Below are 26,046 nucleotides of genomic sequence, written 5' to 3'. Positions count from 1 at the left end.
TTTCAGAAAGAGGTTCTATAACTAGTCCCTTGTTGCAAACTGACCAAGGATTAGACCCCGCAGCGGCTAGATCTTGCAACACAATCTATGTTGCAAAGAAAATTCTGAAAACTCGATCCATGTTGCAAAAAGAAAATCTACAACACAACCCGTGTTGCAAAAAAATCACACAATCTAACCTATGTTGCAGAAAAAACACAACATAACCTCTGTTGTGATGTCTCTGCAACATGACATCTGTTGCTTAGTAGAGGAAGTTGTTTGGCTAATTTATTGTGTCAAATCCCACGGCTCGCGAGGCGGCGGATCTTTTAGAAAGATTCACCAGCGACGCGTAGCAGTCCCCTTAGTTTTTCCATAGTTTTGAACAGGTTTGTAAAGGAGTGCTGAAAGAATCACATTAGCTTGATAAAAAGAAGGTCAAGAATGAATAGCCTCTGCCACTTAGTGACTGGAAAAACACAGCGCAATAAGAGCAAATGGTCTTTAATGGACGTCAAATAATTTTGTTTGAGCGAGTGAACCTTCTTGGATAATTGGAATCTGATACAAGAACTGGACATAATATGGCCAACAACCATACCCAGTGACCCTACCACAAGCTATGTAATGTATGTCCGTACAAAGTCCTAAGGTTTCACCCGAATAGCTAGAGATATAATAATAACATGATACCATGTCACACAATATCACAAAGACAGCATGCTGCTAGATAGTCAAACGGCAGAGGTCATAAGTTAAACTGGCAAGCTGGGGCCATCATTGGCACTCATTTTTTGATCTAGTCTTTACAGGCTAGGGAAGCTTTTAAATATAGGCTGATACGACCGATATATAGGTTGATATATCACTTTTGGGGCTCTACCGATATAAACATAACATATCATTTTGTAAATATCATTTTCAAACATATCATCCGATATGGACACAAATATCGACAAATATGGCCGATATCTAGCCCGATATGTCCACCGATATAGAACGATACGTAGATTACAACAATTATTTATTAGAATGCAGTGAAATAAGATTATGCATTTATAACTTCCTTATATATTATCAAATTCATGAACAATGTTTCATACAAATACATATATATCGTATTGTTTTTAATCATAGAGTAAGGATATCTTTCCTTATTAGTTTCTTAATCAACAAGTTAATAAACTAAGAATCTAAAAGTGTTGTGTTAAAGCATTGACATCATATAATTTGTTTTACTAAAAATAAATCTTATGAACCAGAATAATGAAAAAATAGACATTTTTTCTCCGATATATCTACATATCGTCTGATATATCACCCGATATCCGACATCCGATATGTCGAAGCCAAACCGATACGAACCCGATATCCGATATTTTAAAGCTTAGCTAGGGTTCCAAAAAACTATCGGTTTTTAATTTTTCTCAGATAACTACCAAATGGGTAGTTGGCTGTTTTAAAAAACCCAAATCGCCGAGTGCTTATCAATTGATCATGATTATGACAGGTCAGGCCCACACCCAAACGAAGCGTTAGTTTGACTGTTAGTTTGATCGTTAACTAACATGTGGGGCCCACATGTCAGTGTCTCTTCTTATCTTCCTCTTCTCCTCTCTGCCTCCCTTTTCCTTCACTCTCCTTTGCTCGTCAAGAACAGCACATAACCGCCATGGCCGCCGACCACATTGCTGGCCTACGCCACTGTCCTGTGCCACGTCCGGCCACCATCCTATGCCACTTCGAGCCCCCTCCGCTGATGTTGATGGTTGGAGCTCGCCGGAGCTCCTTGTGGCAAGGTGGAGACGAGGAGGCATACCAGAGGCCGGCGACCCTGTCACAATCGTGATCAATTGAGAAGCACTCGGAGATTTGGGTTTTTTGAAACAGCCGACCACCCACTTGGTAGTAATCTGAGAAAAAATAAAAACCGGTAGTTTTTTGAAACCCTAGCCTGTAAAGTAGAAGTTTTATGCTATTTACTCAATCTTTACTGACTTCCTTTGTTATACCCAACATCTTGCTGGCGCCTGTGATACCAAGTTGAAAAGCACCAACATAAATGTAAAGTGTCACCTTGAGAGCCAAATCTAGCACCTGCCGAGTCCTTTCTGAGTACACCCGCCAGCGCCTGCGGATAGGCAGGGTAGGTCAAACAAACAAACAGACAGGAAATTAAGGATGAAGATCAAGTGATTTTGTGTCCTACATAGGGTCAAATGGTCTTTTTGGAGTTGCTTGTGCAGAAAGGTGCTGCACATTAGCCTTAGACAACACGTCATACAGCTCCTCCTCCTTCTGTTGGATCTTTTTTTTTAAGGAGGATCACCTCCAGCCTCAACATCAATCGATGCATGCAGCCATATTATTAAATGAAATCGTAACAAAGTCATGTTGTCCAAAGAAGCTCATAAAATGAGCAGGAGTCAAAATAAAATCTGAAAGTCGCCATGAACGGCGATAAAGAACTAAAGAAGCCACATCCGACTAAAAAACAACAAGCTACGATGCCTACATACCTAGCCTATTATTAGCTCGCCATCCAAATCGGCTAAAGATAACACGTGCTACCGTCTCCTAATGGTTGCACCCAATAACCATAAGCTCCCTGAAGTCCACATGAGTGAGTAAGGACCACATACGGATCCAAACTGTAGCTCTGTAGATAACCTGCAAAAAAATTGTGAGTTGTGCCCCATTAAAAATCATATCATTTGTAGTGTTCATGTAGCCCAGAATAGTGCACATATTCCTATCCGAATATGTTTAGCTAAGTGTACGTCCACTCCTTTAAGCCACATCCCAAATAACGTGTTTATACTCCTTGGGTGTTCAACGTTAAAAGCTATATGAATTGATCGCCATAATAATTTTGCTAGAGGACATTCGAGAAAGAGGTGTTTAACCGTTTCATTTTGATCACAAAAACAACACCGAGAATTGCCAACCCAATTCCGTTTTGCCAAGTTATCTTTGGTTAGAATGACTTCTTTATGGACAAACCACATAAAGATCTTAATACGAAGTGGAACTTTAATCTTCCAAATGTGCAATGACCTCGACAATGGCCCGGAATCAATTAGAAACGAATACATGGTTTTCACTGAGAATATTCTATTCGTAGTTAACTTCCGGTGAATTGTATCGTGCTGATTCGACAGGTGAACCGCCATCAACCTACCAACCAGGTGCAACCAAGCATTCCAACGTTCCCCTACTATTGATCTCCTAATACTGTAGCAACATAATCCTCCTTACGTTGCATAATATTATATAAGAAGGGATGTTGCAAAGCCAAAGGCATCTCCCCTAGCCATGTATCCTCCCAAAATCGAGTAGTATTACCATTACCAACTAGGAACTTCACTCGTTGGAAGAAAGTTACTTTCGTCCTCATTAATCCCTTCCAGAAGGGTGAGTCGGTTGGCCTAGCGGTGACTTGGGCCAAAGTCTTAGAGTGTAAGTATTAATTCCGCAAGATTTGTACCTACATACCCTCGGTCTCGGTACATATTCTGTATATCCACTTGCTAAGCAGACATCTATTTGTAACCTCTAAATTCTCGATCCCTAACCCACCCTGGCCTTTTGGTCTGCAAATAATATCCCATCTAGCCAGTTTGTACTTCTTGGCCTCATCCTTCTGCTGGATCTGGCGTGTAGAGTGTGCACGAGCTTGTTGGATTGATACACATAGATAACAATCAATGTACTTAATTTGCATCGTCGATCATTAAGTTAGCACTGAATGTAATTGGTAACAAATTAGAAGAAGCATGTCCTGTCTGCCAATAAAATGACAGAATGCATCCTCATAGTTACTGTATATAGATGGAGCCAATATATAATGTATGTTTGGTTCGGCTGCTAATTAACTAATGGCCTTGTTGAATGGATTACCCGAAATCAGTTTTTACGGATGGATCTATTCTGCAAGTGCCTTGTTGGGCTAGTAGATCGATCGACTGACATTGTGCGTGCTTAGTTAATAAACAGCTGACTAGTATAGTTAGGGCATAAAAGCGATGAGCAGAAGCCATGCTCACATCGACCAGGAAAATAAGTTGGTTAGTGATATGATTTGCATGCAGTCCTGTTGCTACAAGTAGCAGTACGTTAAGATGTACAGGTTCATGTCAGGTTCATATTTACAGGTTCACTGACTTCCCTTGGTAGCCGGTGCAAGTGATACCAGGCAGAAATTCACCTTGCAAGTTAAATCTAGCACAGCCCGAGCGCTTTTTGAGTAAACCTTCCCGGGCCTGCAGGTAGAGAGGCGTAGATCAAATGAGATCATATACAAACTCCTGTCAAACAAACAAACGGGAACTTAAGTGATCTTGTATGCTACAGAGGGTCAACTGGTCCTTCTGTCGAGAGATGCTGCTGATTAGCCAAGCAAGCCTTCTTCTCCTCCTGACACAACAAACCGAACAGCTCCTGCTTCTTTCTGCTCTGCCTTAGACACCGCATCGTACAACTCCTCCTTCTTCTGTTGGATCTGGCATGTGAAGTGTGCACGAGCATGCTGGATTGATACACATATAGATAGTGATCATTGTACTTATTTGCATGATCAATTATTAAGTAAGCGCTGATTGTGAATGCTAAATAGTTAAGTGTGGTTCCATATGGACCATATATACAGAGTGCATCATGCATGTATAATAACTTGTCACACAATCATACTTACTGTGTATGGATAAATGAAGTCACAGAATCATACTAGGAACTAGGAAGTGCATCATGCAGAAGGTGAGATAGTTCAAGATATAAAAACCGCAGCAACATTTATCTTATGCATGGCAATTAATGATTTCCAATTAATTACTCTCAGATCGACCAGGAAAAAAAGTTGCTTAATGATATGATTTGCATGCAGTCCTGTTGCTACAAGCAGCAGTAAGTCAGGATGTACAGGTTCAGGTCAGGTTAAACAAGTTGCCTCGGATCTCTCCACCGTGCGTGCTGTTCTGGATTGCTTTGGGGGCGCCTCCGGGCTGCGCACTAACTTCCAAAAGTGCTCACTCTCTCCGATTCGCTGCTCGGGTGCACATCTCGCCATGGCTCATTAGTAATATGGTTGGTTTGTAATTTTTGTGTAATTATTTCGCTGGACATTTATTCAATATAAACAGAAGACCCAGCCCTACGTACTGGTTTGCTGGTAGGTTGGCAGTGTGAACTTCTATGTTTTCAAAAGTTCCAAATATATTTTTAGGCCATTTGTTGCTGGTTAGGAGAGAGTATGTTCTCACTCGCAAAAAAAAAAAAAGAGGAGAGAGTATGTTCTGAAAGCCCTCCTTGGTGAGGCAGGTGTCGTATCACCATCGCGTGTCGGTGACCAGGCTCAACAACTCTTCCTTCTTCTGTTTGATTTCCTTCAGCGTGTAATACCTCTGAATCTAGCCAGCTCAAGCTGCGTCAGCACGAATGCGAGGCCACCAGCCTCCTCGCCGCTCCTCCACATACTACGGTGTCGCCGGCCTCTGACTACATTAATGCAATCGCAAGAGACGAACAGATATTCCGAGGGACTACGTCAGAGGTTCATCGCTCGCCTTCCGCTGCTGCCTCCCGCTTGTGTATACGTGACCAAACACAAGAGGGGGCCAACTCTGTATGTTCCTATCAAGCTACAGTTTTGATGGATGCACGAACGCAATCTACTCGAATAGTCAATAGATAGAACAACATGATACCATGTCACACAATATCACAAGGTACGATAGCGTAGTGCTAGCTAGCCAAACTGTAGACGTCATAACTGAACTGAAAACTAGATTGGGCCATATTCGGTTCTCATTTTTTGATCTTGTCTTCACTGCTTTCCTTGGTAATAGCCTGGGCTTCTACCCCCTTGTCTAAATCGAGACCATAAACAGCGGTAGAAATCATACACAAAAATATCAACTTGTTAGCTGCATCGATCACACCCTGAACCATACGTCCGTTGGACATCAAGCGCCTGCAGGTAGAGAGTGGTAGGTCAAATAAGATTATATGTGTGAAGTCCTGTCAAGCAAACAAATAAACAGGAAATTAATGGAGAAAATGATCAAGTTGCATGCTCTGATATTGTACGTACAACGTAGAGGCATCTGGTCCTGGAGTGTTCTTTAACCGAGCTATCGAGGCTTCCAGCTTCTTCATCTTCATGTCCAGCTCAGATTCCAAGGCAGGGGACTTGCCAGCATGCTGGATTCATACACATAGATAATGGTCTGTACTTGCTTCGCATCATCAATTACTAAGTAAGCGCTGATTGCGAATGGTAAACAACTAATTAAGAAAGATTAGTTGCCCTACTATTCGCTGCGAAAAATGCAACAAATTAGGCATATGGCCCAGCTTTGTCAAGTTCTGAGGCCTTGGGAATGCATTCCGTTCATGTGTAGGTTCCAATCGCCTGGTCAGGGATTCTTCTATATACCTGATCTTTGTGCCGCTAAGCATAGTGTTAGAAAACTAATAATGTGGTGATTACTATAGTTGAGGGCGAAGCTACTGTGAAAGATATTGAGCAGGAATTTAACGCTATATTTGCCAAAAAAAACTGGGAAAAAGAAATGGCGCTGTACGGCCCGATCTATTGGCCCTGCTCAATATGTGATGCGATTCCCTAATGCTAGTGAAGTAGAAAGGGCATGCTGTTATGGGAAACGCTTACCTCTGAAAGAGGGGAATATTGTTGTCTGCATTACTCCTTGGACTGCCTCGATTGGAGCTAAAGGCATCATGGAAAAAGCATGGGTTAGGATGCGCAACATTCCAATAGAGAAAAGATGCACTGAACATATAGCTTATGCTGGGGCCCTGGTGGGAATTACATTAGAAGTTGATGAATCGACTGTGCATAAACTTGAATATGCTAGAATCCTTCTTGGCTGTAGAGATGTTGAGAAAATTCCTCCTTCAGCTGAAGGGGTCCTGGGAGAACAGTATTATGATTTCTTTTATGAACTTGAAAAAGTTGTGACTATGGGTGCTGAGAAAAGTCAATCTTATACTGCTGTGGATAGCAGTGCATCTTCTTCCTTCCCCAAGAAAGCGAGGATGGACTCATATCCCGCTTCTTCCATGGGGCAGGGAGAGACGAGTATATCCATGGCTGGTAATTTCTCCTCCCAGAATTATGTTAAGGGCCTGCAGAGGCTTCCTGCGGTAGTTGAGAGTGAAGAAGAAGAGGAAAGTGATGAAGGTAACAACACAGAGCTGTTGCTTGAGACTATGGCATGAGAACATGCAGCCGAAAAAATGTCTTATTGTGGCTCTCAATCTGATAAAATATCGTGTGAAAATGTCTCTGAGGATCTGGGTGTGGAAGAGATGACTGAATCTCCCAGTACTGAGATCAGTGTGCATAAAGGTGCTTGGGGAATGATTACTCCTGTTCCTCCCTCACCTGTGTTTGTCTGCCATGATATGAATACTTATGGGAATGAATTTCCTCCCTTGTCAGACTATGTGGTTTGGCCTTCCCTGCCTCATATTGTGCATCTTGAGGAGGGATCCATGGAAGGAGGAGAAAACTGTAGTGTGTATACAGTTGAATCTCCCTCTGGATCTCCAATTCATGACAACATGAGTCAAGAAGAGGAGGCCCCACGCAGACAGAAGCAGAAGCTGGAGAAGGTGGGAGATGTGGCTGACAACAGAATGAGGAAGCGCAATCTGGAAGGTATGAATATGCCCAATTCAAAAAATCAATTCTCTGCTTTATCTGATTCTGCCATTATATTGCGTGCATCCTTGATGGGAGTGCAAATCCCTGATGATGACTTTGCAACTGTTGATATCTTGCGTGAATTAGAACTCTAGAAATTTGTTGCATAATAAAAAAATTGATACTAATGCACAAAAAATTACTGTCAATGATGGGTTGGGTAATGACGTACCCCTCTCTTTAGAATGGGATGAGGATAGTAGAGATATTGAGGAACCATTTATCCTGGTTCAATCTAAAAAAAAAAAGAAATATCAGCGCAGGAAATCGGTGGTGGTTTTATCTCCTAATAAATCTAGTAGACCTGTCACTAGAAGTCAACAGAAAAATGGGGTAGGTAGGGCTGCTATGGAACCTGGCAGACCTACTAGAGTGAGAGATAAACCCGAACGATATAAATGAAAGGGGTTTTTTGGAACTGTAGGGGGGTGGGTAAAAAAGGCATGTCCACCTGCCTCATTGACATGATTAATGCCAATGATTTAGATTTTATTGGACTTCAGGAGACTATGAAGAAGTCTTATAATCCTGCCTTTTTTGACAAATTGATCCGAATCAAAAGTTTCATTGGGAATGGATTCCTTCTAGGGGGAAATCTGGTGGCATTCTTTGTGGTCTTCATAAGGAAAAACTTGATATCCTTATGACCAAGTGTGGTAAATACATCCTACAGTTGAACTTGTTCGATAAGAACAAAAACTGTAGCTGGGCCTTGATGACTGTATATGGTGCTGCACATGATGAGCAGAAACCTGAGTTCATTGCTGAACTGTCATCCATGTGTCATAACATTAATATCCCTTATCTGGTCGGGGGAGACTTTAACATCATTCGACATAGCGGGGAGAAAAACAAAAAAACATCTATGTCCCACTTCTCGGAGGTGTTTAATTCTGTTATACATTTGCTTGGGTTGAGAGAGATCTATATGACTGGTGGTTGCTATACCTGGTCCAATAAACAAGATAACCCAACTTTGGAAAAATTGGATAGAGTTCTCATGTCCCCTGATTGGGAGGATTTATACCCTCTCGTTTCTGTGCATAAACTGGTCAAGGAGATATCAGATCATAATCCCTTGTTGGTGGATGGTGGGAGAGCTTCCTCTAGAGCACCAGGTAATAGGTGTTTTAAGTTCGATAATGCCTGGCTCAGTAACCCAGACTTCCTTCCTCTGGTTGCTGATATTTGGTCTAGGCCAGTTTACACTATAAACCCCATTGACTCCTCGAATATTAAGCTTAAGAGAATTAAGAAATTTTTTAAGGGTTGGGGTTCCAATTTGTTTGGTCATAATAAGATCAGAAAGAATATCATCAAGCTCGAACTGCAGGAGCTTGAAAATCTGGAGGATGCTGATGGTTTAAGCGGGGAGGCATATACTAGGAAGTTGGAAATTCTAGTAGAGCTTAAGAATATGTATGTTGAAGAAGAACTTCACTGGCATCAATTTTCTAATGAAAGGTGGTTGTTGAAAGGAGACAATAACACTGACTTTTTCCATAAAGTAGCTAATGGTCGTCATAGGAAAAACTCCATGGTCTCCCTGGAGTGTGGGTCCACTATTATTGAAGGCACTAAAAACCTACTTGCCCATGCCACTTAATACTATAAAGCCTTGTTTGGACCAGCTCCTGGCAATATTTGTCAGATAGATGCAACTTTGTGGTCTCAGGATGAGATGATTACTCCTGATGACAATGAGGACTTGACTCGATCTTTCTCATTGGAAGAGATCAGAAAAGCCTTATTTGAAATGAAATCTAATCGTGCCCCTGGCCCAGACGATATCCTTGTTGAATTTTATCAACACTGCTGGGATGTAGTAGCCCGTGATCTCCTATGCCTGTTTGAATGGTTTCATGAAGGCAAGTTAGATTGTTCAATGACTTAATTATGGTATCATAACCTTGCTACCTAAGTCGTCTGATGCTAATAAAATCCAGCAGTATAGACCCATTTGTCTATTACGTTGCCCTTACAAGCTACTCACTAAAGCCATGGATATTAGAGCTAGCAAATATGCCCATAAATTGTTCAGTATTCAACAGAATGCTTTTATTAAGGGGAGACACATAGTGGATGGGATCCTATCGCTACATGAGGTTCTACATTATACCCACCACAAAAAACAAGTGGGAGTGGCTCTTAAACTTGATTTCGACAAAGCATATGACAAAGTCAATTGGGACTTTTTGCTTGATTGTCATAGGAAGCATGGATTTAGCTCTAAGTGGTGTGGATGGGTATCTCAAATCTTAAAAAATGGCACGGTTAGTGTCAAGATTAATGACGAGGTGGGACCTTACATTCAAAGTGCTAAGGGGGTGAGACAGGGGGATCCTCACTCCCCTTTCCTGTTCAATATTGCGGCTGATTGCCTAACCAAAATGGTTCTTACAGCTCAAAAGAATGGTCTCATTAAAGGGTTAGCCGCTGATTTTATTGAGAATGGTGTTGGCATTCTACAATACGCGGACGACACGGTGCTTTGTTTTGAACATGATGTTGACAAAGCTGTTAATATCAAACTCTTGTTGTATCTCTTCGAACTTATGTCTGGGCTTAAGATCAACTTTGAGAAGAGTGCGATATTTAGCTTCGTGGGGGATAATGACACTGATTTGGTATATGCCAACATGTTTGGGTGTCAAGTGGGCATACTTCCTATGAAATATCTGGGAGTCCCTGTTACTTACTCTACTCTTAGAAACGCTGATCTCGATTTCCTTGACGGTAAAATGGTCAAAAAGCTCGATGCCTGGGTAGCTTATGCGGCATCTTCTGGAGCCAGATTGATTTTGTTAGGGTCCAGTTTGGATGGAATTCCCTCTTTCCATATGTCAATGTTCCTCTTCAATAAAACTTTCATTGAAAAGTTGGATAAACATCGCAGACGCTTCTTTTGGAGAAGAAAGTGTTGGAAATATGCCCTAGAGGCAATAATAAAAGCATTATTATTATATTTCCTTGTTCATGATAATTGTCTTTATTCATGCTATAATTGTGTTATCCGGAAATCGTAATACATGTGTGAATAACAGACACCAACATGTCCCTAGTAAGCCTCTAGTTGACTAGCTCGTTGATCAACAGATAGTCATGGTTTCCTGACTATGGACATTAGATGTCATTGGTAACGAGATCACATCATTAGGAGAATGATGTGATGGACAAGACCCAATCCTAAACATAGCACAAGATCGTATAGTTCGTTTGCTAGAGTTTTCCAATGTCAAAGTATCTTTTCCTTAGACCATGAGATCGTGTAACTCCCGGATACCGTAGGAGTGCTTTGGGTATACCAAACGTCACAACGTAACTGGGTGACTATAAAGGTATACTACGGGTATCTCCGAAAGTGTCTGTTGAGTTGACACGGATCAAGACTGGGATTTGTCACTCCGTATGACGGAGAGGTATCGCTGGGCCCACTCGGTAATGCATCATCATAATGAGCTCAAAGTGACCAAGTGTCTGGTCACGGGATCATGCATTACGGTACGAGTAAAGTGACTTGCCGGTAACGAGATTGAACGAGGTATTGGGATACCGACGATCGAATCTCGGGCAAGTAACATATCGATTGACAAAGGGAATTGCGTACGGGGTTGATTGAATCCTCGACATCGTGGTTCATCTGATGAGATCATCATGGAGCATGTGGGATCCAACATGGGTATCCAGATCCCGCTGTTGGTTATTGACTGGAGAGTCGTCTCGGTCATGTCTGCTTGTCTCCCGAACCCGTAGGGTCTACACACTTAAGGTTCGGTGACGCTAGGGTTGTGAAGATATGTATATGCAGAAACCCGAATGTTGTTCGGAGTCCCGGATGAGATCCCGGACGTCACGAGGAGTTCCGGAATGGTCCGGAGGTAAAGAATTATATATAGGAAATGCTGTTTCGGCCATCGGGACAAGTTTCGGGATTATCGGTATTGTACCGGGACCACCGGAGGGGTCCCGGGGGTCCACCGGGTGGGGCCACCTATCCCGGAGGGCCCCATGGGCTGAAATAAGAGGGAACCCAGCCCATAGTGGGCTGGGGCGCCAGCCCCTATAGGCCAATGCGCCTAGGGTTTCCACCATGGAAGAGTCCATGTGGTGGAAGGCACCCCTAGGTGCCTTGGGGGGGAGGGAATCCTCCCCTTGGCCGCCGCCTCCCCTTAGTAGATCTCATCTACTAGGGCCGGCGCCCCCCCCCCATGGCACCCCTATATATAGTGGGGGGAGAGGAGGGATTTCACACCAGCCCCTGGCGCCTCCCTCTCTCCCCGTTACGTCTCTCCCTCGTAGTCTTGGCGAAGCCCTGCTTCTGTGACGCCCTGCATCCACCACCACGCCGTCGTGCTTCTGGATCTTCATCAACCTCTCCTCCCCCCTTGCTGGATCAAGAAGGAGGAGACGTCTCCCGTCCCATACGTGTGTTGAACGCGGAGGTGCCGTCCATTCGGCGCTGGTCATCGGTGATTTGGATCACGTCGAGTACGACTACATCATCATCGTTCTTTTGAACTCTTCCGTGCGCCATCTACAAAGGTATGTAGATGCATCCGACGACTCGTTGCTAGATGAACTCCTAGATGATCTTGGTGAAACGAGTAGGAAAATTTTTGTTTTCTGCAACGTTCCCCAACAGTGGCATCATGAGCTAGGTCTATGCGTAGTTCTTCTTGCGCGAGTAGAACACAATGAGTTGTGGGCGTAGATTTGTCAACTTTCTTGCCGTTACTAGTCTTTTCTTGCTTCAGCGGTATTGTGGGATGAAGCGGCCCGGACCAACCTTACACGTACGCTTACGTGAGACCGGTTCCACCGACTAACATGCACTAGTTGCATAAGGTGGCTGGCGGGTGTCTGTCTCTCCCACTTTAGTTGGAGCGGATTCGATGAACAGGGTCCTTATGAAGGGTAAATAGAAGTTGACAAATCACGTTGTGGCTTTAACGTAGGTAAGAAGACGTTCTTGCTAGAACCCTAATTCAGCCACGTAAAACTTGCAACAACAATTAGAGGACGTCTAACTTGTTTTTGCAGCAAGTGGTTTGTGATATGATATGGCCAAAGTTGTGATGAATGATGAATGATCTATATGTGATGTATGAGATGTTCATGCTATTGTAATAGGAATCACGACTTGCATGTCGATGAGTATGACAACCGGCAGGAGCCATAGGAGTTGTCTTTATTCTTTTATATGACCTGCGAGTCATTGAGAAACGCCATGTAAATTACTTTACTGCTAAACGCGTTAGCCATAGTAGTAGAAGTAATAGTTGGCGAGCAACTTCATGGAGACACGATGATGGAGATCATGATGATGGAGATCATGGTGTCAAGCCGGTGACAAGATGATCATGGAGCCCCAAGATGGAGATCAAAGGAGCTATGTGATATTGGCCATATCATGTCACGTTCATTATTTGATTGCATGTGATGTTTATCATGTTTTGTATCTTGTTTACTTAGAACGACGGTAGTAAATAAGATGATCCCTCATACTAATTTCAAGAAGTGTTCCCCCTAACTGTGCACCGTTGCGACAGTTCGCTGTTTCAAAACATCACGTGATGATCGGGTGTTTTATTCAGACGTTCACATACAACGGGTGTAAGACAGATTTACACATGCAAACACTTAGGTTGACTTGACGAGCCTAGCATGTACAGACATGGCCTCGGAACACAGAAGACCGAAAGGTCGAGCATGAGTCGTATAGAAGATACGATCAACATGAAGATGTTCACCGACGTTGACTAGTCCGTCTCACGTGATGATTGGACACGGTCTAGTTAACTCGGATCATGTAATACTTAGATGACTAGAGGGATGTCTAATCTAAGTGGGAGTTCATTAATAATTTGATTAGATGAACTTAATTATCATGAACTTAGTCTAAAATCTTTGCAATATGTCTTGTAGATCAAATGGCCAACGTAGTCCTCAACTTCAACGCGTTCCTAGAGAAAACCAAGCTGAAAGACGATGGCAGCAACTATACGGACTGGGTCCGGAACCTGAGGATCATCCTCATAGCTGCCAAGAAAGATTATGTCCTACAAGCACCGCTAGGTGAAGCTTCCGTCCCACAGAACCAAGACGTTATGAACGCTTGGCAGACACGTGTTGATGACTACTCCCTCGTTCAGTGCGGCATGCTTTACAGCTTAGAGCCGGGGCTCCAAAAACGTTTTGAGAGACATGGAGCATACGAGATGTTCGAAGAGCTGAAAATGGTTTTTCAAGCTCATGCCCGGATCGAGAGATATGAAGTCTCCGATAAGTTCTTCAGCTGTAAGATGGAGGAAAATAGTTCTGTCAGTGAGCACATACTCACTATGTCTGGGTTGCATAACCGCTTGTCTCAGCTGGGAGTTAATCTCCCGGATGATGCGGTCATTGACAGAATCCTCCAGTCGCTTCCACCAAGCTACAAGAGCTTCGTGATGAACTTCAACATGCAGGGGATGCAAAAGACCATTCCTGAGTTGTTCTCAATGCTAAAATCAGCGGAGGTAGAAGTCAAGAAGGAACATCAAGTGTTGATGGTCAATAAAACCACTAAGTTCAAGAAAGGCAAGGGTAAAAAGAACTTCAAGAAGGACGGCAAGGAAGTTGCCGCGCCTGGCAAGCAAGCTGCCGGGAAGAAGCCAAAGAATGGACCCAAGCCCGAGACTGAGTGCTTTTATTGCAAGGGAAGCGGTCACTGGAAGCGGAACTGCCCTAAGTACTTAGCGGATAAGAAGGCCGGCAAAACAAAAGGTATATGTGATATACATGTAATTGATGTGTACCTTACTAGTGCCCGTAGTAGCTCCTGGGTATTTGATACCGGTGCAGTTGCTCACATTTGTAACTCAAAGCAGGGGCTGCGGAATAAGCGGAAACTAGCAAAGGACGAGGTGACGATGCGTGTCGGGAATGGTTCCAAGGTCAATGTGATAGCCGTCGGCACGCTACCTCTGCATCTCCCTTCGGGATTAGTTTTAAACCTTAATAATTGTTATTTAGTGCCAGCTTTGAGCATGAACATTGTATCGGGATCTCGTTTAATTCGAGATGGCTACTCTTTTAAATCTGAGAATAATGGTTGTTCCATTTTTATGAGAGATATGTTTTATGGTCATGCTCCTATGGTGAATGGTTTATTCTTTATGAATCTCGAACGTGATGCTACACATGTTCATAATGTGAGTACCAAAAGAAGTAAGGTTGATAATGATAGTCCCACATACTTGTGGCACTGCCGCCTTGGTCACATAGGTGTCAAACGCATGGACTTTTAGAGTCTCTTGATTATGAATCATTTGACACGTGCGAACCATGCCTTATGGGTAAAATGACCAAGACTCCGTTTTCAGGAACAATGGAGCGAGCAACCGACTTATTGGAAATCATACATACTAATGTGTGCGGTCCAATGAGTGTTGAGGCTCGCGGTGGCTATCGTTATGTTCTCACCCTCACTGATGATTTAAGTAGGTATGGGTATATCTACTTAATGAAACACAAGTCTGAAACCTTTGAAAAGTTCAAGGAATTTCAGAGTGAGGTTGAAAATCAACGTGACAGGAAAATCAAGTTTCTACGATCAGATCGTGGAGGAGAATACTTGAGTCCCGAGTTTGGCACACACTTAAGAAAATGTGGAATAGTTTCACAACTCACGCCGCCTGGAACACCTCAGCGTAACGGTGTGTCCGAACGTCGTAATCGCACTCTATTAGATATGGTGCGATCTATGATGTCTCTTACCGATTTACCGCTATCTTTTTGGGGCAATGCTTTAGAGACTGCTGCATTCACTTTAAATAGGGCTCCGTCGAAATCCGTTGAGACGACACCGTATGAATTATGGTTTGGGAAGAAACCTAAGCTGTCGTTTCTAAAAGTTTGGGGATGCGATGCTTATGTCAAGAAATTTCAACCTGAAAAGCTCGAACCCGAGTCGGAAAAATGCATCTTCATAGGATACCCAAAAGAAACTATTGGGTACACCTTCTACCTCAGATCCGAAGGCAAGATCTTTGTTGCCAAGAATGGGTCCTTTCTAGAGAAAGAGTTTCTCTCGAAAGAAGTAAGTGGGAGGAAAGTAGAGCTTGATGAAGTATTACCTCTTGAACCGGAAACTGGCGCAACTCAAGAAAATGTTCCTGAGGTGCCAGCACCGACTAGAGAGGAAGTTAATGATAATGATCAAGATACTTCTGATCAAGCTCCTACTGAAATTCGAAGGTCCACAAGGACACGTTCCGCACCAGAGTGGTACGGCAACCCTGTCTTGGAAATCATGTTGTTAGACAACGGTGAACCTTCGAACTATGAAGAAGCGATGGCGGGTCCGGATTCCGAAAAATGGCTAGAAGCCATGAAATCCGAGATAGGATCCATGTATGAAAACGAAGTATGGACTTTGACTGACTTGCCCGTTGAACGGCGAGCCATAGAAAATAAATGGATGTTTAAGAAGAAGACAGACGTGGATGGTAATGTGACCATCTATAAAGCTCGGCTTGTCGCTAAGGGTTATCGACAAGTTCAAGGGGTTGACTACGATGAGACTTTCTCACCGGTAGCGAAGCTGAAGTCCGTCCGAATCATGTTAGCGATTGCCGCATTCTATGATTATGAGATATGGCAAATGGACGTCAAAACGGCATTCCTTAATGGTTTCCTTAAGGAAGAATTGTATATGATGCAGCCGGAAGGTTTTGTCGATCCTAAGAATGCTGACAAGGTGTGCAAGCTCCAACGCTCTATTTATGGGCTGGTGCAAGCATCTCGGAGTTGGAACATTCGCTTTGATGAGATGATCAAAGCGTTTGGGTTCACGCAGACTTATGGAGAAGCCTGCGTTTACAAGAAAGTGAGTGGGAGCTCTGTAGCATTTCTCATATTATATGTAGATGACATACTTTTGATGGGAAATGATATAGAACTCTTGGACAGCATCAAGGCCTACTTGAATAAAAGTTTTTCTATGAAGGACCTTGGAGAAGCTGCTTATATATTAGGCATCAAAATCTATAGAGATAGATCGAGACGCCTCATAGATCTTTCACAAAGCACATACCTTGATAAGATATTGAAGAAGTTCAATATGGATCAGTCTAAGAAGGGGTTCTTGCCTATGTTGCAAGGTATGAAGTTGAGCTCAGCTCAATGTCCGACCACGGCAGAAGATATAGAAGAGATGAGCGTCATCCCCTATGCATCAGCCATAGGTTCTATTATGTATGCCATGCTGTGTACCAGACCTGATGTAAACCTTGCCGTAAGTTTGGTAGGAAGGTACCAAAGTAATCCCGGCAAGGAACACTGGACAGCGGTCAAGAATATCCTGAAGTACCTGAAAAGGACTAAGGAAATGTTTCTCGTTTATGGAGGTGACGAAGAGCTCGTCGTAAAGGGTTACGTCGACGCTAGCTTCGACACAGATCTGGATGACTCAAAGTCACAAACCGGATACGTGTATATTTTGAATGGTGGGGCAGTAAGCTAGTGCAGTTGCAAGCAAAGCGTCGTGGCGGGATCTACATGTGAAGCGGAGTACATGGCAGCCTCGGAGGCAGCACATGAAGCAATATGGGTGAAGGAGTTCATCACTGACCTAGGAGTCATACCCAATGCGTCGGGGCCGATCAAGCTCTTCTATGACAACACTGGAGCTATTGCTCTTGCCAAGGAGCCCAGGTTTCACAAGAAGACAAGGCACATCAAGCGTCGCTTCAACTCCATTCGTGAAAATGTTCAAGATGGAGACATAGAGATTTGTAAAGTACATACGGACCTGAATGTAGCAGATCCGTTGACTAAACCTCTCCCTAGAGCAAAACATGATCAACACCAGAATTCCATGGGTGTTCGATTCATCACAATGTAACTAGATTATTGACTCTAGTGCAAGTGGGAGACTGTTGGAAATATGCCCTAGAGGCAATAATAAAAGCATTATTATTATATTTCCTTGTTCATGATAATTGTCTTTATTCATGCTATAATTGTGTTATCCGGAAATCGTAATACATGTGTGAATAACAGACACCAACATGTCCCTAGTAAGCCTCTAGTTGACTAGCTCGTTGATCAACAGATAGTCATGGTTTCCTGACTATGGACATTAGATGTCATTGGTAGCGAGAACACATCATTAGGAGAATGATGTGATGGACAAGACCCAATCCTAAACATAGCACAAGATCGTATAGTTCGTTTGCTAGAGTTTTCCAATGTCAAAGTATCTTTTCCTTAGACCATGAGATCGTGTAACTCCCGGATACCGTAGGAGTGCTTTGGGTATACCAAACGTCACAACGTAACTGGGTGACTATAAAGGTATACTACGGGTATCTCCGAAAGTGTCTGTTGGGTTGACACGGATCAAGACTGGGATTTGTCACTCCGTATGACGGAGAGGTATCGCTGGGCCCACTCGGTAATGCATCATCATAATGAGCTCAAAGTGACCAAGTGTCTGGTCACGGGATCATGCATTACGGTACGAGTAAAGTGACTTGCCGGTAACGAGATTGAACGAGGTATTGGGATACCGACGATCGAATCTCGGGCAAGTAACATATCGATTGACAAAGGGAATTGCGTACAGGGTTGATTGAATCCTCGACATCGTGGTTCATCTGATGAGATCATCGTGGAGCCTGTGGGATCCAACATGGGTATCCAGATCCCGCTGTTGGTTATTGACTGGAGAGTCGTCTCGGTCATGTCTGCTTGTCTCCCGAACCCGTAGGGTCTACACACTTAAGGTTCGGTGACGCTAGGGTTGTGAAGATATGTATATGCAGAAACCCGAATGTTGTTCGAAGTCCCAGATGAGATCCCGGACGTCACGAGGAGTTCCGGAATGGTCCGGAGGTAAAGAATTATATATAGGAAATGCTGTTTCGGCCATTAGGACAAGTTTCGGGGTTATCGGTATTGTACCGGGACCACCGGAGGGGTCCCGGGGGTCCACCGGGTGGGGCCACCTATCCCGGAGGGCCCCATGGGCTGAAATAAGAGGGAACCCAGCCCATAGTGGGCTGGGGAGCCAGCCCCTATAGGCCCATGCTCCTAGGGTTTCCACCATGGAAGAGTCCATGTGGTGGAAGGCACCCCTAGGTGCCTTGGGGGGGAGGGAATCCTCCCCTTGGCCGCCGCCCCCCCTTAGTAGATCTCATCTACTAGGGCCGGCGCCCCCCCCCCATGGCACCCCTATATATAGTGGGGGGGGGGAGGAGGGATTTCACACCAGCCCCTGGCGCCTCCCTCTCTCCCCGTTACGTCTCTCCCTCGTAGTCTTGGCGAAGCCCTGCTTCTGTGACGCCCTGCATCCACCACCACGCCGTCGTGCTGCTGGATCTTCATCAACCTCTCCTCCCCCCTTGCTGGATCAAGAAGGAGGAGACGTCTCATGTCCCGTACGTGTGTTGAACGCGGAGGTGCCGTCCGTTCGGCGCTGGTCATCGGTGATTTGGATCACGTCGAGTACGACTACATCATCACTGTTCTTTTGAACACTTCCGTGCGCCATCTACAAAGGTATGTAGATGCATCCGATGAGTCGTTGCTAGATAAACTCCTAGATGATCTTGGTGAAACGAGTAGGAAAATTTTTGTTTTCTGCAACGTTCCCCAACAGAAAGAATAAGAAACGTGGGTATCATATGGTTAAGTGGACAAGAATTTGTCGATCAAAAAAAATTGGGGGACTAGGGATTAAAGATCTTCATAAGAAAAATATTGCCCTGCTCGCTAAGTGGTGGTGCAAATTAGAAACGAGCGATGGGTTATGGCAGCGTATAGTAAGAGCAAGATACTTCAGAAACAAAACAGTAGCTAACATTCGGAGCCGTTTTTCGGACTCCCCCTGCTGGAAAGCGATTATGAAGGTCAAGGATTCATATATGGCGGGTAGAAAAATTAAGATTGAAAGTGGACACCTTGGGTATGATCCTTGGGTTGAGAATACTACTTTGAAAGACCCCTTTCCTGATCTTTTTAGTATATGTCAGGAATAGGAATGCACTGTTGCTTCCTGGGCAGCGAAAAATTATGAGCTTGGCTTTAGGCGTAGCCTAGTTGGGGAGTTGGGCGAGCAGTGGGCTTGGATGGTTATGGAAGCTAAAAAACTGTTGTTGAACGACTCCCCAGATAAGATTCTATGGGGCCTTGGCAGCAAAGGGAAATTTACTACTAAATCCTTATATGAATGGTTGGAAAGAAATTTATCAGGTCCTAACTATAAGATGGTGTGGAAAGCACCTATCCCGCTGAAAATTAAAATCTTCCTTTGGCAGCTGTTTCAGAATGCAGTTCTTACTTGGGATAATATGCGTATCAGGAACTGGTCTGGAAACCCCATGTTTTCCTTCTGTACTGACGTTGAGACAACAAATCATTTGTTTTTTACTTGCTCGCTTGCTCGTTCGGTCTGGGGAGTGTTGGGCATGACGGCTGGAGCATCCTGCTGTCCTCGTTCTCTCTGGCAGAGCTTCGCTTGGCTTTATAAGTTTTTTCCGGGCGGGAAGCTTTTTTACATGATGATTATTGCTGCAATATGCTGGGGGATTTGGACCCTCCGCAATAAAGTTACATTTGATAACCATGTTGTTCGTTCTCCTCTGGAGGTTGTTTTCACTGCCTGCTCGTTTCTGATGTATTGGGCAGGTTTGCTAAAGGAAGATGAAAAGGTGAAGCTCCAGGTTGGAGTGAAGAGGCTGGCTCACGCGGCTGCTGCGCTGGTGGACAGATCTCATCCTCGAGGCAGGCCACTCTTAGGAGACAGAGATGGGATCCAGATTGGCTAGAAGTGTTCAGCGCTTGGTCCTTTTGCTCGCTGTTTCCCACTGGGGTTTGATGCCCGCTGGGTTTATGTCTTCTGGCAGTACTTCGCTTAGTCGCAGAAGTTTATCAACATATCTTATCCTGGGTCTTTTGTTTCGTTGGGTTGTGGCTTGTGAGTGTCATCAGGTTTTCGCCCCATCGCGGATGGTCCGTTCCAGGATCGTCCTGCGGTGGGTTTCCTGATGATGCACCAACTCGCTCCCCCCTTTCAGTTTCATTTGCTCTCAAAAATAGGAGGCGGTATCTTCCATTCTGTTAGTGGTTAGTAGTTTGGTCTCTAAGACAAATTGGATACAGACTGATGTATTTCCGTTGATTGCGAAATTAATGGAAAGGAGCTGAGAGCCCGGTTGGAAAAATTAAGTGAGGCTCCATATGTACAGAATGCATCGTGCATGTGTAGCATCTAGTCACAGAATCATACTTACTGTACATGGATAAATGAAGTCACAGAATCATACTATAGGAAGTACACCAGGCAGAAGATGAGATGGTTCAAGATATCAAAACCGCAGCAACATCCATCTTATGTGTTGCCACTAATTATTTGCTAAAGGGATAAGCAAAGGCCATCATGCTCGGATCAACCAGGAAAAATAAGGTTGCTTAGGGCATCTTCAACGGTAACCCGTAAAAAACCTCCCGCGTCCATCTACGGACAGGAAGGGACCAGTCCGCAGACACGGATATGAGAGACAACTATCCAATGCTAGCCGCATACATTTTCACAACAAACTCAAACCAACCGGACGAAATTTATGCAAACACGGATGGATTTCATGCAAACATGACGGATTTCATATAAAAAAGGCGGATTTTCGTATAAACATGACGGATTTCATTACATTTACATATGTTGGTCCGGCTCTGAAGGTATAATTAATACCTAATCTAAATCGCCGCCCGTGGATCCATTTGTCTTCCTGATGTCCGGCAGCCCAATCACCAGACTGTCGGGACCATCGGAGGTATACGCTTAAGCGCAAAGGACGGCTCGCTTCCCCGTCACTCATCAGAGTGGAACTTCGCCGGCTGATGCTTCAACGGGAGGGGAAGGCGGCGCCTCCGCTTCCGTGAAGCCCATGTGGGATCGACGGAGGTCCTCAAAAGAGAAGAACCGGATAAGACACCGGTTGTGTACGCCTGTGTCGCCTAGGCTATGGCCTTCGCGGGACCCAAGAGGCGGCAGACTCTTGTGTTCTACTTCTTCTCGGTGATGGTGGCGGACGCGGAGGCGTCGGGCACCGACTCGTCGCTCTCGCGCACCCGACTTCTGCCTCTGCCTGCATGGCGTGGTTGCAGGCATGAGAGGCGCGATCGTCGACGGGAGCGATGACGCCCGTGCCGTCGTGCTCCCCGCCGTTCCGGCGTCGAGCAACTCGCCACTCCTCATGAATAGGGCCTGGAGCGGCGAGTTGCTAAACCACGCGGCGGCTTGGTGCGGCAACTTGCTCCATCGGTGAGGCTCGGGAGTGGAGCAGCGAGCTGCCTCGCTCATATCTGGCCAGCTCGGCAGGCCACCCGGCCGGCTTGTATGCCGAAGAACTGCCCTTCGGAAGCCATCGGAAGAGTGGAGGAGGAGGAGATTGGGGGGCGGCGGAGGGGTGTGGTTCTTACCCGGTGTCTACCCTCATTTAAGTAGAGGGCAGATGGTAGGAGCTCGGCGGGCGTTCATTTAATGCGGGCCCTCTCATGAAGGACGTGTGGCCTGAGTAGGTTTCTTGGCTTCCACCGGGGTTAATGGGGGTGTATGAATGCGGCGAGGAGGCGTGTTTAGCCGGGCGTGCAGCGGGCGACACCCTCGGCTAGCACGCCGCTTCAATGACGAAGGCAGTGAGAGATCGCGTCCGCCTTGAGCCATCTTCAATGCGGAGCGCCGCGCTCTACAACGGCATGAATGTGGGCAGGTGGCACTGGGCGGGAGTGTGCGCGGGAGGGGAAAGGTTTTTTTTGATGGGTTAGGGCTGTTAGAGGCGGGCTTGGTAGCGTTCCGGACTCCCTCAAACCTTCCCCGCTTTTGTCTCCGGTTTGCGGGAGAAATCGCATCCGGACTGCTCCATGGACCGATACAGGTCGGCCTTGGATGACTTTCGCAGTCCGGACAGTTGTAGGAGGTTTACGGATCTTCATCGGAGATGGCCTTAATGATATGATTTCATGCTGTCCATCTTACATGTTGATGTCAGGTTAAACAAGTTGACGATGATAAGTAATTGAGACACATGCATGCTGCTGTTTCGATTGCACAGATTATCTCTGGCTATATCGGCACTTGATGCCGTGAGATACAAAAATCATGAGGAAAAGAAAGTCAATTTTGGTTAAGCACTTAAAAATACCTCGCTGGAGACATCGCCGGAGAGCTGGCGGGAGCGCATGAACCTGCTTGGCACGAGCTGGAGTCTCTCCTCCTTGACCGCCGCCTGCGTTCGCTGGAGCAAGGAGCCACCCAGCCTCCTCGCGGCGCACCGAACCGACGCCATTGTCGACGGCCTGCGAACAATCGGTTAGATTAGCATGACAAGTTCGTCACAAATCACTAGTTCACCACCGCCGGCTCTGCCGCCCCACCATTGACACACACACATACACCATAGATCAGATCGCAGTCTTGGGAGATTTTGGTGAGCGTACCTTGCGGGTCGATCTGGGCGTTCCTTCCACAGGTGGCTAGGGTTTTTCTTTTTTTTTTTAGGGAAAGGCGTCTATGTTTCCTATTTCGCCTTCTTTCCACCTCCGCCAAAAACAAGAATGGGCAGGTATCCTCTTAATAATAACTCTTTGCTTCTTCGGTTTTTTTTTAATTCCTTCTTTGTTTCTTTTTCCTTATAAACTTGTTTTGTATAAACAACCAAATGCATCTTATAACTGATTTTTTTGACAAAGAGATCATACTAATACCGCGGAAATATCAATTACATCCTACCTCTACACCAACCAAATGTCAAAAGACATCACAGATGAACACAAACCAAAAAAGAAAAAGAAAAAGAAAAAGAAAGGTCATGCCGTAGTGAATAATTCCTTGCAGTGCAGCACAAACCACCGCCAAAGAAAACACCTAGAGTTCAAATTCTCCAAAAGCGATGCCTTCAACAATGCACCGGTGCCATCGTCTCCCGATCAAAGATCTTAAATTTTTCACCCTGAAAAAAGTCCACGCTCTCAGAAAAATGCCTTTGTTAGGTACAACTAATTAAGGTTAGACCTTGGGTTTTCACCTTGAAAGAGAAGACTCGGTACCCCTTCAGTGCTGCCGCCTCCACATGCCGAGGCAACTGTGAGAGTCATGAAGCACCAAGCAAAGTCTTCATCGCCTCGAAGACTCGGTCTGCCATTCCCAGTCTTCCAATTTCAGCCATCATAATATTCTTCACCATTGTCGGCCCCACAGAAATTGAAACACCGACATGTCTCATGAGGTCAATAGATAGCGAAGCTCGCCACCCCCTTCTGGAGTAGCACAGACTCATAATAACAACGCACACAACCAGATCCCATCTGATTCAGCAATCTATGGTCGTCATGCGCCCAAAGTATCTCCGACAGAGCCTTCCGGAACCGGCCCGTCAACGGCCAAATAAAAAAGAACGGCAACAAGCAGGTCACCGTCTTTGCGCGAGAAGAATCCTAGGACCGCCTCCTGATTCAAAACCAGCAGGTCCCACGCCGCCGGTCAGATCAGTGGACGAGATGACGACCGTGACGCCCAAGTCGGGCCATGCGGCCCATATCGGACCCTGCGCCGCCGCTCGTGCGTGATGGAGGCCGTTGTCACTCGTCCGCGCAGTGGAGGCATCCAGCAGCCGCCAGGCCCTCTGGCCGCCAAAGCGCCGACGCCTCCATGGAGCAACTCCGCGCCAATGCCTTCATCTCGCGCCGCCGCAGCAACCTCTCATCGAGCTCCGCCGTACCTCCCCGCCGTTAGTCGAGAGACTCCATCGCGTCGCCCTCTGTGACGTGAATCCCCCGTGCGAGGGACTCCCATAGTCCCATCGTGGCGCGCAGGCCATGCCTGCCACCACCGCTGGCGCCATCGGCAGCGGCGCCGAGGGGAGCGCCGCGGCGGTGGTTGTTGGCTAGAGTTTTGGGACACCTCTGGAGCCGTATACCTTGACATCTGTAGTCTATGTACGTGCGCCGCCGTGGCCAGAAGTAACAGCTAGGAATCCTGTCGAGAAAGTGCTTCGACGGCAGTCATGGAGCGTGACCAAAACATAAGTATGCTTGTACTATCAAGCTACAGTTTTGTTGGATGCATGCACGTAATCTACTCGAATGGATAAAGCTTTTTCGAAAAAAAATAGCTCTATCTACTCGAATAGATAAGCTTTTTCGAAAAAATGGCTCTATCTACTCAAATAGTATCACACAATATCACAAGGTATGATAGCATACTGCCAGCTAGCAAAACTGTAGAGGTCGTAATTGAATTGAAAACAAGCTTGGGCCATCTTTGGTCCTCAATTTTCGATCTTGTCTTCACTGCTTTCCCTGGTACTAGCTGTGGCTTCTACCCCCTTGTCTAAACCGAGACCGAGGACAGCAGCAGAAATCATACACAAAAATAATAACCCTTTAGCTGCATCGACCAGACCCTGAACTGTACGCCCGTAGGACATCAAGCGCCTGCAAGTATTGAGTGGTAGGTCAAATGAGATTATATGTATCAACTCCGGTCAAACAAACAAATAAACAGGAAATTAAGGAAGAAATTTATCAAGTTGCATGCATCTTCTTTGATCCTCTTATATTGTATACGTAGAGGCATTTCGTCCTGGAGTGTTCCTCAACTTTGCTATCGTGGCTTCCAGCTCCTTCCTGTTCTTTTCCAGCTCAGATTCAAGGGCAGGGATCGTGTCAGCATGCTGGATTGATACACATAGATAATGGTTACTGTACTTGCATTGCATATCATGTTACGTCCCTCAACTCAATTTACTCTAGTTCATAGTGGCATAGGAGGAATTTGGGAGTTTAGAGGAGGTAGGGTTCGAGGAGGAAGAAGGGGATCGGGATGAGAGTACAAGTTCCAGATAATTCTCGATGCCTCTCCACCTAACGCACACCAACACTTAACCACCCAGTTCCCAGGTGTCTGGGTCGAACTTGTGGCTGGGCCGCTTCTTCCTCCTGGGCCGGCCTTCTCCAGGGTTGTGGGCCGTAGAGGTACTTGGGTCCGTGACATTCTCCCCTCCTTCAGAATCGGCTTGTCCCCAAGCCGCGGCACCCGGGAAGCGACTGCGTAGCTCGAAGTAGTCCTCCCACGACGCTAATGACGCCAGCTGGTTCGTCCACTTGATCAACACTTGTGGTAGTTTTGCAGCACCTTGGGTGACGACTCGTCGAGCCAGTACTTGCTTCGGAATCCCCGGCGGAGAGTGCGGCATAGCTGGGTTCGGCAGCTCGGGCTCGACTGCCGTAGTTGGTGGTAGAGCTCCTCGAAGCAGCGACATGTGGAAGACGGGGTGGATCTTGCTCGATGCAGG

The 26,046-nt window shown here is 45.5% G+C and overlaps 1 protein-coding gene across 1 annotated transcript; it reads right to left on the bottom strand.

The window, feature by feature from the left end:
* Positions 1-5,784: 5,784 nt before the first annotated feature.
* LOC147993130 (uncharacterized) lies at positions 5,785-23,040 on the bottom strand. Its single transcript, XM_087542356.1, has 3 exons — positions 22,897-23,040; positions 6,071-6,180; positions 5,785-5,950 (listed from the first exon to the last, which is right to left on the bottom strand). The coding sequence occupies exons 1-3, from the start codon at positions 23,038-23,040 to the stop codon at positions 5,785-5,787; spliced, it is 420 nt and encodes a 139-aa protein (XP_087398482.1).
* Positions 23,041-26,046: the final 3,006 nt, after the last annotated feature.

The sequence above is a fragment of the Triticum urartu genome, chromosome 1A (assembly GCF_056163025.1).
Source record: "Triticum urartu cultivar PI428250 chromosome 1A, HENAU_Tu73, whole genome shotgun sequence".
NCBI lineage: Eukaryota > Viridiplantae > Streptophyta > Magnoliopsida > Poales > Poaceae > Triticum > Triticum urartu.
The sequence above is the reverse complement of the archived record's forward strand: the minus strand, read 5'-3'. Positions and strand labels throughout refer to the sequence as shown.